This window comes from Macrotis lagotis, chromosome 2 (assembly GCF_037893015.1).
Source record: "Macrotis lagotis isolate mMagLag1 chromosome 2, bilby.v1.9.chrom.fasta, whole genome shotgun sequence".
In the NCBI taxonomy this organism is placed as follows: Eukaryota; Metazoa; Chordata; class Mammalia; order Peramelemorphia; family Peramelidae; genus Macrotis; species Macrotis lagotis.
Window position 1 is genome coordinate 312,563,748 of NC_133659.1, and position 12,158 is coordinate 312,575,905.

General features: G+C 43.1%; 1 protein-coding gene across 1 annotated transcript in view; it reads right to left on the bottom strand.

Moving 5' to 3' along the window:
• TMCC3 (transmembrane and coiled-coil domain family 3) overlaps positions 1-11,155 on the bottom strand; it is a 115,593-nt gene extending 104,438 nt beyond the window's left edge. Inside the window, exon 1 of the mRNA XM_074226599.1 lies at positions 11,078-11,155. Coding sequence (XP_074082700.1) covers positions 11,078-11,155 — 78 coding nt within the window. The remainder of the gene's footprint in view (positions 1-11,077) is intronic.
• Between the last annotated feature and the right edge of the window lie 1,003 nt (positions 11,156-12,158).

Below are 12,158 nucleotides of genomic sequence, written 5' to 3' on the forward strand. Positions count from 1 at the left end.
GAGCTCATTGATGAAAGCAGTTCCCTTCCAGTGCCTAAACCCTCACTACCAATGAAGACTGGCTGCTCAGTCATTTGATTTCTTAGAAAAGTGCCCTAGATATTGCCAGAGTGAATCTTGCCCAATATCACCCAGTCAATAGGGGACAGAGGAGGAACTAGAACCCAGGCCTTCCAGATTTCAAGGAAAGTTTGGGGGTTTTTTTAGATTTTTCAAGGCAATGGGTTTCAGTGGCTTGCCCAAGGCCACACGGTTAGGTAATTATTAAGTGTCTGAGGCTGGATTTGAACCCAGGTACTCCTGACTCCAAGGCCGGTGCTCTATTCACTGTGCCACCTAGCCGTCCTTCAAGGAAAGTTCTTTATCCAGTGCAGAGAACTGACCATCTCAGTTATCTGACTTCCCCATAGCTTTTCAGGAAAAGTACTTACTGTATAAAAGGAGACACACAGCAGTAAGATGTCGAAATACTCAAGTTATAAAGAAACTAGACAGGATTCTAATTATGGATAAATGTGCCCTACTTAATAACAGAGGAATTCAATATAAAGTGGCATGGTGTCACCTATTGCATAATTTCTGGGACTTATAGAACTTCTTTTAAAAGGTGAATACTCCAGTCTTGTCAGCTTAAGACATCTGCAAAACCTAGGTTAAGGATCTAAAATTGTCTTGGGATCTGGCACATATTTAGTTTTTATTTATATTTTTGTATTTGTCTAACAACAACAAAATAATAAAACATTTATAAAATGCCACTATATAAATGCCAAACACTTCCCAAATATATCATTTGATTGTCCTAACAACTGCTTGAAACCAAGGACTGTGGGAGAGGCAGTCACTTTGGGTAGGTCACCATACTTCAAGCATAGATTTCCAGTGTTAAAATGGCTCAGGGCTATAGTGACCTTTTAGAAGTGGATAGATTAAAAGGCTTCCCCTTGCCCTAAGGGAGAGCCACAGTGTTTCCCTTGTAGTCAAAACAAGCTATCAATTCTGAAGCACAAAAATGAGCAGATAAGAACTACACCCACCCAAAACAGTAAGCCCTTATGACCATCCTGAAAGGTTAAATAAATTCTTCAAAGAGACCTCAATCTCATGTAAGGGAGAACACTGGGAGTAGGAAGGGGGGAAGGAAGGAACTAAATAATTATATCTCAGAATAATTCTTTTCCACTCCTCCCTGTGTGTGTGTGTGTGTGGGGGGGGGGGGGTGTATAAAATAGTAGGGCCCTAGCAACTGGTTGGGGGTGAAGGGCTTTACATGCCTGTCCCAGGAGAGGCATAGGGAGTCACAGAAGAGGTTTGAGTAGAGGTCAAATCTTTTTTGGGGAATTTCATTTTGGCAGCTGGTGGAGAAAGGGTCAGAGAAGGAAGGGACATAGCAGGGAGACCAGTGAGGAATTATCACAAATAGTTCAAAAGAGAATTAATGGGGCCTGAGGCAAAGTAGAGACTGTGAGTCTGGGGAGAAAGGGATGGATGGGAGGGATGGTCTAGCGTTACAAATCAACAAGACTGGAAAACTGATTCTATTATAGACATTTGTAATGTAAAATGGGCAGCAAGGAGGTACAATGGATAGAGCTCAGGAAGACCTGAGTTCAAATTCAGCTAGACATTTACTAGTTATGTGAACCTGGGTAAGTCACTTTATCCAGTTTGCCTCAGTTTCCTCATCTGTAAAATGAGCTGGACAAGGAAATGGCAAAGCACTTCAGTATCTTTGCCAAGAAAACTCCAAATGGGGTCATGAAGCGTGGGACACAACTGAAAAACAATGGAACAACAATGACGTACAATATCCAAGTCTGTGCCAAGGTAAGGGACACATGCCAATAGCCAGAGGCTCCAGACAGGGGGGAATATATAAGTGGATACTTACCGTATCACAATAAAACCATATTCCTATTAGCTTAATGGATGTCAGTTGGTAAAGAAACATTTCCTTCTGCTAAATCACTTTATGCAAGTTTACTATAATTCGACCAAAGAAAATGCCCAAATCCATCATCATGGAAAAGTTCTCATTGACCCTATCCCACCCAGCGTACTATTTCATTCATTTTGTAGCTTTTGAGAAGTTCAGTTTGCTTCTGTCATACTCTCAGTTTTAATGAAAATTCCAACTTGCCTCAAGCTGGTTTATTTTCAATCTAGGACAAAGGGAGGAGTTTCTTTGAGGGCACCAGGTACACTGCTAATTCACACGGATGGGTTTTGAGAGCCCATGGGTATATGGCCTATGGGAGCGATCACTAGTGAACACTGGTGTGCAAATGCAATGTTAATAGGGCTGAAAAGGTAACCAGGCACTCTGGAAGACAAATGAGAACTCTATCCCAACTATATACACCTATGCTACATCTTCCAGGCCTGTCAACGTGTGTGTACAGGGGAAATGTACCAGTACACATACACCCAACAGTTGCTGTAGTTTTTTGCATGTGTTTGACCTCTTAAAGGGAACAAACATACACACAAATATATACTAATAAGGTAAAACCAGAAGAAATAAAATACATGAACAAAATTTTTAAAACAACTCTTTATAGCATATAAATGTAAATAAAGTAGGTGCCCATCAATTGGGAAATGACAATAAATTATGGCATAAAGATATAATAGAATAATATTGTAATGTAAGAAATACCAGCTATGACAGATTCAGAGAAACCTGGGAAGATTTGTTATGAACTGATATAGAGTGAAATGAGCAGAAGCAGGAGAACAATAATGTAAAGGAAATCAGCTTTGGGACACTTAAGAACTCTCATTGATGCAAGGACCAATTACAACTCCAAAAGAGGGATCGTGCTTCTATCTTTTGGCAAGAGTGACCAATCATGGCTTCAGAAGCATGAGGAAGGGGACACAGACAAACAAGGCAACCACAGCTGGGACTCAAAACTCAATATATCTAGCAGCTTTTTAAAGGGGAATTAATTGAATGTTTGACCAAATGTAGCCCATGAATGATCCTATAATTATCCAAAGGGCCCTGGGCAGAAAAAAAAGGTTCTCCACCCCTACACTAGAGTAACAAAGCAGACCTTGATCTCACCATTGGGCCACATCATCCTATTCAGACATACCACAAAAGCCAGCCATTAAGAAAGGGACTATCAATCACAAAAGGGATTTTTCCTAGAGCAGCACTTGCATACTACCCTTCTTTACTGTTCCTTGGGTGAATTTATTCCAAAGTCAAGTTAATTATAATATTATCATATACCTTTTCTGGATGCATTCTGGGTAACCATATGTGCAGTTACATAAGGTTATGGGGTCCCCTTATAGAAACAACCCATTCACCCTCAACCCCCATACTGCTTGTTGAAAACGAAGCCGACTGGCTCTTTAAAAATTCTTGTCTTGCTCCATTAGGCAGCCTCCTCCTTCAAAAGAGCTTAGCCCAAAAGTCGGTTGAGTAATCATCAACTTTGACTAGGTGATCTTGGCATGGACAAAGAACCTTTAAGGAGTAGAGTTCACTGGGAAGCATGAACCCCAAAAGAATTAAGTGTTTAGCTTTGCAGAGCCCGCTAGTTGTATGATCACAAATAAATGCCATTGCTTATTTTAGAGATGGCTTGAGTCTTAATTCTTCAAAGATGGCTCCATGAAATACTTTCAAACGTCAACCACAAGCAAAGCACCGATGTACTACTGCCTTAAACTGAATATATATTTGACAATTCATGTTTTCATACAGTTATCTTGTTTTTCTTTTTTTTTGTACACAGAAAAGTTCATGTTAGTGTTACGAGTTCAGAATAAAAAATGAAAATTTTAAAAAAGAACTCTGATGATGAAACATACCTCCTACCTCTTGGCAGAGGGGCAAAAGACTAGAGGTAGAGAATGAGTTATCTATTTTCAGACAAGGCCAACATGTTGATTTGTTTTGTGTAACTCTTATTCTATTTCTTTGAGGGTGAGGAGGTGTTAGTGGGTAGAGATGGAGAATAGAAAAATGAAAAAGAAAGATGTCAACGAAATCTTTAAAAACCTTAAAAAACAGAAGAGAATAGAGGCCAGTACAAGAAGAGACACTGACAAATAAGTTGGTTTTATTATACAAACTTTATAACAGAAGATCATAGCTTCCCTGTACATTTTTTGTTTCTCTTTGTTGGCTCATTTTTGCTCATTTTTGCAAGGTTATAAGAAAATACAAAATAATAAAGAAAAAAATTAAATGCCTTGATCTAAAAATCATAATGGGAAACTACCTCTACCTAGCTATGTGACCCTAGGCAACTTCTGCACACCTCTGGATTCTTCTCTATAAAATGGACACAATAATAATACTACTAGCCACTGCCCAACCTACTTCACAGGTTCTCATAGGAATCAGGTAAGGCAAGATGCATGAAAGTTATACTCAAGCTATATCCAAATAGGGACTAGTAAGTGGTAAATGTGGCATAATATTAGGTAGCATCAAGCTCATAAAGTTTAACACAATAGGTGTTAAATCAGTAATACTTGAAAAGAAAGGGGGAAAAAACTCTCCTATGTAACTTTTGTTGGTCCTTACAAAAACAGTTCTAAAAACAGATGATCACCTGGAAAGACTGAGTAAAGTCTTCCCTTCATTCTTTTCATTTAGACAACCCCAGTGCACTTTTTGATACCTTTCTCTTTTTTATAAATGCTGAAAATGAAGGGTAAGGTCATATAGTCAACTTGACATACTTGAACAAGGCTCCAAGGATGAAAGCTACAGGACAGGCCTGTCATTCAGAAGAACTCACTCATTCCTTACAGAAAAGGTATTCAAGAAAATTGGGGACTATATTTCTTCTTAAAGAACTCCTACTTGCAGGAGGGAAGTATACATTTTCAGACATAGTCAATGGGTTGATTTGTTTTACTTTACTTTATTAAGGGAAAAATGAAGGAGCGGCTGGGGGAAAAGGCATTGGAAGTGACAGTGATTTTTTACAAAAATAGAGCACCAATACTATTCTTTAAAGATACTTCTTTAAAAAATCTCTAGGTAGTTCAGTAGATAGGGGGTCAGGAAAATCTGACTTCAAATTTGGGGTCAGAAAGTTCCTAGCTGTGTCAGCCCCCTTAAAAAGCTGCTAGATATATTGAGTTTTGAATCTCAACTGTGGTTGCCTTGGAGAGTGGCTAGGATCTCATTGTTTGCCTATGACCCCTTCATCATTCCTCTGAGGCCACGATTGGTCACTCTGCCAAAAGATAGAAGGATATAGTATCTACCTCCCAGGACTGTTGTAAGGATCAAATGAGAGAATATTTGTAAATCACTTAGCACTTACTGTTGCTTGTTCAGTTGTGACCCGACTTGGGATTTTCTTAGCAATGATATTGGAGTGGTTTGCCATTTTCTCATTCAGTTCATTTTATAGATGAGGAAACTGAGGCAAACAGAGTTAAGTAACTTGCCCGGGGTCATCCAGCTGCCAAGAGTCTGAGACCACATTTGAACTCAGGAAGATGAGTCTTCCTGATTCCAGGTCCAGGACTCTGGCCACTGTGCCACCCAGGTGTTCACTTCCTAGCAAACAGGTATCTAAAAGATGATTGTTTCCTTCCTTACGCAGTGAATAAAATTCTGGGCTTGGAGGAAGAAAAATATGAGTTGGAATCTTCCCTCAGTCACTTTCTATGTGAAACTGGGCAGGTCACTTAACCTCTAGGGGTCTCCATTTTTTATCGGTAAAATGAAATGATAATAATAACACCTAACTCCCAAGTTTATTGTGAGGATTAAATGAGATGATATACATAAAGCATTTTTTAGAACTGAACGCACTATAGAAATACCAGTGGTTATTATTAGAACATCTTTTAAAAGTCAGAGATCTTCCTAATTTTCTTTTTTGAATACCTCCCTAATTTGCAAGTAATCATATTAGCTGTACAAAAGACCAATCAATATATATATATACATATATATATATATATATTCCAGAAAAAGCATCAGCAAAGCATTTAAAAATACACAGAAGAGAGTAGAAATTCCTTAAATGACAAAGAGAAGTAGGTCAGTATTACTTTTATCATGTTAAATCTAATATACACATTAAAAAATGTATCAAACAGAAGTTTGTAATTTCTTTTTTTTAAAAGAAAAGTATTTATGCTCCTTGGTGGAAAAATACCTTGTCTCTAAGGTCAAGAAGACCAAGGTTCCAGTGCCAGCTCTGCTAGGTACTAGAGGTGTGACTTTGGGTAAATCACTTCCCTTCTTTTCAAATTCCTCATCTCTAAAATGCAGGGTTTGCACTCAATGATTTATAAGATTCCCCCCCATTCTAAATCTCAGATCCATTCTCTACAGTAGAAACCCTAAAATCGATTCCTTTTAAAAATGCATTGAATTTTTTTAAATATCACTTTCATTTCTAAATGTATCCCTCCCTCCCCCCCAAAAACCAATCCCTGTAACAAAGAATCAAAAATGAAAGAGGAAAATTAAATAAAAAGAACTTAGTTCAGCAGAACAAACCAATAGGTTAACCAGGGCTTACAGTATATACAAAGTTTCCCAAGCACAGTCCACCACTTCTGCAAAGAAGGGAGAGAGATATTTCCTCCTCCTTTTTCTTGAGTCAAACTTTATGCAAAGAAAGGCCATAGTGAGGTGTGGGAAAACCAGATTTTTAAAAACCATTTTCTCCAAATTGCTATGGATTTGGGTCCTTTAAATATCATTTTGGTGGCAATTTTAGCATTTTAAAAATATTAATGGCTTAAGGAGCTACATTCAACAAGGAAAAACTTGTAAAGGAGTTTAGCAAGCAAAAAGGTAGGGTTGGGAGTGGGGGGCACGGGGAGACAAGGAGAGAGAATCTAGCCCAAGATTTATGCTACAGAATTTAATTGGAAGGGTCCTTATAAATGATCGAATTCAACTTTCTCATTTTACAGATGAAGAAACTGAGGTTTCAGGGAAAAGATTTCTGGAAAGACACAGTTTGAAGCAGCAGAGTTGGGATTTAAACTCCTGTCCCCTGACTCCCAAATTAATCATTGAATTATAGAACTATTTAGAGTTAGAAGAGTCCTTAAAGGTCACCATTTTAGAGATGAAGAAACTGAGGCCAAAAGAGGTAAATTTCTTTGCCTAAAATCAAGCAGGTAATGAGATTGGGGTGGGGGCGAGTTTGAACTCTGGACTCCAAAGCTACTAAGTTTATTCCAGTTTTAAATGTACGATCTATAACTCCAAAAGGAATACCAAGATGGCAAAGAGGATAGTATGCTGAACTCAAAGTCAGGAAGACTAATCTTCCTGAGTTCAAATCCAGCCTCAGACACTTTCTAGGTATGTGATCCTGGGCAAGTCTTTGCCTTAGTTTCTTCATCTGTAAAATGAACTGGACAAAGAGATGGCCAACCATTTATCCTTTCCTAGGGAAAAAATCCAAATGGTCGGACATGACTGAACGACAGCATAACTCCAAATCCATTCCTCTTTCCAAAGACCATGCCATCTCTGCTAGTCAAATGTGAAGGTAGCTGATAACATCTATTACTTGGCTTTCTTTTTTCTTTTTTTCCATAACCTGCTTCTCCACATTTCCAGGCTTCTTACACCTTACTCCACTCCACCCCCACCTCTAAGTAGGAGACTGGTTCAGTGACCCAGAACCTCCCTGATGTTCTAGCAATCCACAATTCCTCATTAGGTCTTCTCACTGGCTGTGCAGACTTGCAGATCTCTCCCTTCTCAGCCTCAGCCCCGGCTTCCTTTTGCAGGATGTCTTTCCCGAGGCCTCTTCATTCTGGTGCCCTCCCTCCCTCCAGGAAACTTCCATTGTATCCTGTCTCCATCCAGTTTGCACATAGCTGTTTGCAAAGTTGTTTGTCCTCTTAGATGGTGAGCTTCCTGAGGACAGAGATTCTCCTTCTCCTCTGTGTCCCTCACCCTTAGCCCTGCCTTGGGAAATAGTTGAGGAACCTTTACCGACTTTCCAGATAGCAAAACACACAAGAAAAACAATCTGATCAAGTCTGGGCTGATGAGTTAATCCTTCGAGACTAGAAAAGAAAAAAGGTCCTTAAGGACACAGTGAGAATAGGTCACCAGTCCATTGATTAGACCCCCCTCAGGTTCAGCCAGGTGGAGGAGAACAGAACGCTGGGAGATTCCCCAGGTGAACTTTATACAGAGAAACCGACACCAAGACCCCAGGGGTCAGGAACAAGTGGGCACTGTTTACAGAGCAAAGGGCAAACTAAGCCAGCCATGCCAAGGTGGAGGAAGGGTGCTGGCTGGGAGGTATTTCATGAGGGGGCAAGATGGCAAAAAAAGGCCCTCCAGGGAGGACACCCAGACAGAGAGGGGAGGGCAAGAAAATCCCCACCTCTTAGGTTTGCTTGCCTAGAGAGATCAGGGCCCTCTCCTCTCTGGCTCTGTCTCTGTCTCTGTGCCTGTCTCTGTCTCTGTCTCTGAATCCGTCATACTGGGCCCCTCAACTGATCCTAAAGCCTTGAATTTCTGGTCTCTGCAGAAGCCTCCGAAGAGAGGAGCTATTTTCGCCTACAGCCAAAATCAGAAACAGCCAATTAGCCTGCAAACAATGAGGAGGGAGCCTGCTTCCCCGGGCTTGGAGGCTTGGAGGGCCAGGGAGGCAGCCCCAGTGGCCTGCCCCCGGTCTCAAAGCACCTCCAAACTCCAACTGGGGGGGGGCGGGCTCAGGGAAGGAGGGGTATGGGATGGAGGGGGAGAGGATCAGAGAAAAGAGATCCCTGTTATCGTTGGTGCCCCAGTGACTCACACACACACACACACACACACACACACACACACACACACACACATTCACTCACCTCCACACTCACACACAAACTCACTCAAACACAAACATACACACATTCACATACACACACACATTCACTCACCTCCACACTCATACACAAACTCACTCAAACACAAACACACACACATTCACATACACTCACACACACACATTCACTCACCTCCACACTCACACACAAACTCACTCAAACACAAACATACACACATTCACATACACTCACACACACACACACTCACTCACCTCCACACTCACACACAAACTCACTCAAACACAAAAATACACACATTCACATACACACACATTCACTCACCTCCACACTCACACACAAACTCACTCAAACACAAACATACACACATTCACATACACTCACACACACACACACTCACTCACCTCCGCACTCACACACAAACTCACTCAAACACAAACATACACACATTCACATACACTCACACACACACACTCACTCACCTCCACACTCACACACAAACTCACTCAAACACAAACATACACACATTCACATACACACACTCACTCACTCACCTCCACACTCACACACAAACTCACTCAAACACAAACATACACACATTCACATACACTCACACACACTCACTCACCTCCACACTCACACACAAACTCACTCAAACACAAACATACACACATTCACATACACTCACACACACACACACACATTCACTCACCTCCACACACACACACAAACTCACTCAAACACAAGCATACACACATTCACATACACTCACACACACACATTCACTCACCTCCACACTCACACACAAACTCACTCAAACACAAGCATACACACATTCACATACACTCAAACACACAAACACACATACACATATTCACACATGCTCAAACACATACACACATTCACACACATACATACTCAAACACACTCAGACACATATGTTCATTCACTCACACAAACACACATTCACACATACATGCATTCACATACACTCAAACACACAAACACATACACATATTCACACATACTCAAACACACATACACACATTCACACACATACATACTCATAAACATACTCAGACACATATGTTCATTCACTCACACACAAACACACATACACACACACACACACACACACACACACACACACACACAAACATACCCTCCCCCCTTCCCCTAGCTGGCACCCAGGGTCCTTCCTAGGAAGCTGGGGATGCTCACAGGCCTTGCAGGGACAAGGGCCACTCTCTTGAGGCCGGGCCTGCCCATTTGGATCCTTCTTTTTTCCAGAGAGGGTCTAAGGTTTCACTGGGATCTGGGAACTTAAAAGTTTTTTAAAAACATCATTTCCTTAACATATCTCATTATAGCTCTTAATCCATATTTAGATATAGCTTAAATCTAATTTCATATATAATTTCCTTTTTACATACATACTTTGATCTATTTCAATAAAATCATAGGCATCACTTCCTTTCAATATGTAAATATATCTTAATATGTATTTGAATATATTTTAGTGATAGTTTTCAGGATATAAAATTTCCTTTATATAGATTTGAATATAATTATACATACATATCGTTTCCTTTATAAATATAAATGTATTTAAGATATTTAATCTAGTTTAAATGTAATTATATATATATATATATATATATAATTAATTCCCTTTATATGCACGTTTTAACATATTTTACACATCCTGTGTACCATTTTCTTTAGCTCGGATCTCTTTGAGTAGAATTCCTTATGGTCCCTCTCTCTGAGCATGTTTTCACGCGTCTCGGTAGATTCTCTAGGGGCTTCTCCATAATTTCCTGCACGGATGTCGGATGTGGCTGCAAAGTAACTCCAAGCCCCCGGACCACGCCACACAGCCCTAGCCGCGGTCCCCTCCCCGCACAAGTACACGGCCATGTGTGGCAGCGGGGACGGCCCGCGAGCCCGGCTTCCCCGGGCGGACAGTGGCCCCCAGCGAGATTCCACGCCGTGCTTCGTGGCTGGGACCCAAGTCGCGCTGTCGCCCCCCGAGAAGCGGGGCGCCCTCCAGGGAGACGCCAGCCCCTGGGATGGGGGGCTCGAGGGGCGCCCCGGCTTCTCCCCGGCCACCCCGGGGCTCAGCACACAGCAGGCGCTCGCTGATGCTGGCCGCCAGCCCCGCTTTCGGCCGCGGCGCCCCCCGGCCCAGCCCGAGGAAAGGAACAGAGTCGGGGCGGCGCGGCGAGGCCGGGGGGGGCCCCCCAACTCTCGGCGCCCCGCTCTGCGCCCGCCCGCTTACCCGCCTCTTGCAGCGGTGGTGCCGGCCCGGGTCCGAGTAGGTCCGGTCCACGGTGAGCGCGGTGTCGCTGCCCGGCATCCCGGCGCGCAGGGCCGGCGGGCGGCGGGGCGCTGCTCCCCGAGCCCCAACTTCTGCGCCCCGGCTTAACCCTTTGCTGAAGGCGGCGGCGCCTCCGCAGCTGGGCGCGGCGGGGCGGGGGCAGGCGGGCCAGTCTCCTCCCTCTGCCCGGCTGTCGGGGCTCCCCCCGGGCCGCTCTCAGCCCCGATCCCCGACAAAACTTTCGCTGCCGCCCCGGCTGCCCCCTTCTGCCTTTAAAGAAGGAGGAAAGGTGTCTCTCTGGGTCCAGGGCGGGCGGCCCCTCCCTCCAGCCTCCCAGCCTCCCATCCAATCAGGGGCCGCCCGGGGCCCTTTCCACTCCTCCCCGCGGCCCCTCTGCCATTCTGCTCCCCAACTTCATTCTCTCTGGGGGGACGGCTTCAACCAACCCCCCCGCCGCATCCCTTCCCGCCCCGCCACAGCCACTTGCCAGATTCCTCTCTCTGATAAAACCACAGACACACACAGACACACACACACACACACACACACACCAGGGACTCACGGTGACTCCAAGAAGAAAATTCAGATTCCCTAGGCTGGCGTTCAAAGCCTTCCACAATCTGGTCCCCATCTACCTTTACATAATGAATTCACACTTCTCCCCCTCACATAAAATATTGTTCTCTACCCGTCTCTAAACAGTTTCTCTCCTTTTCTTGCCTCTGTAAGCTTTGCCTCTATAAATCTGCAAGGTTCTCTTCTTCCATGAGCCACCTGTTGAAAGCGTCCAGTTTCCTCAAGTGGAACTCTCTCAATGCCCCTTCCCTTTAGCTGACACCTGCATTGTTCTTTTCTTTTCCGCACAGGAGAAATTCGATTCGATAAATACTTAATAAGTGATTTAGTGGCTAGAAAGCAGAGTCAGGAAGAACCAAATCCCAGCTTTGGTTTTTGATAAGTTCTGTGACCCTGGTCAAGTCACCTAATCTAAGATGCCATGGAGCCCTGGTAAGGGTTTCCTCACCTGTACACCAATGAGATC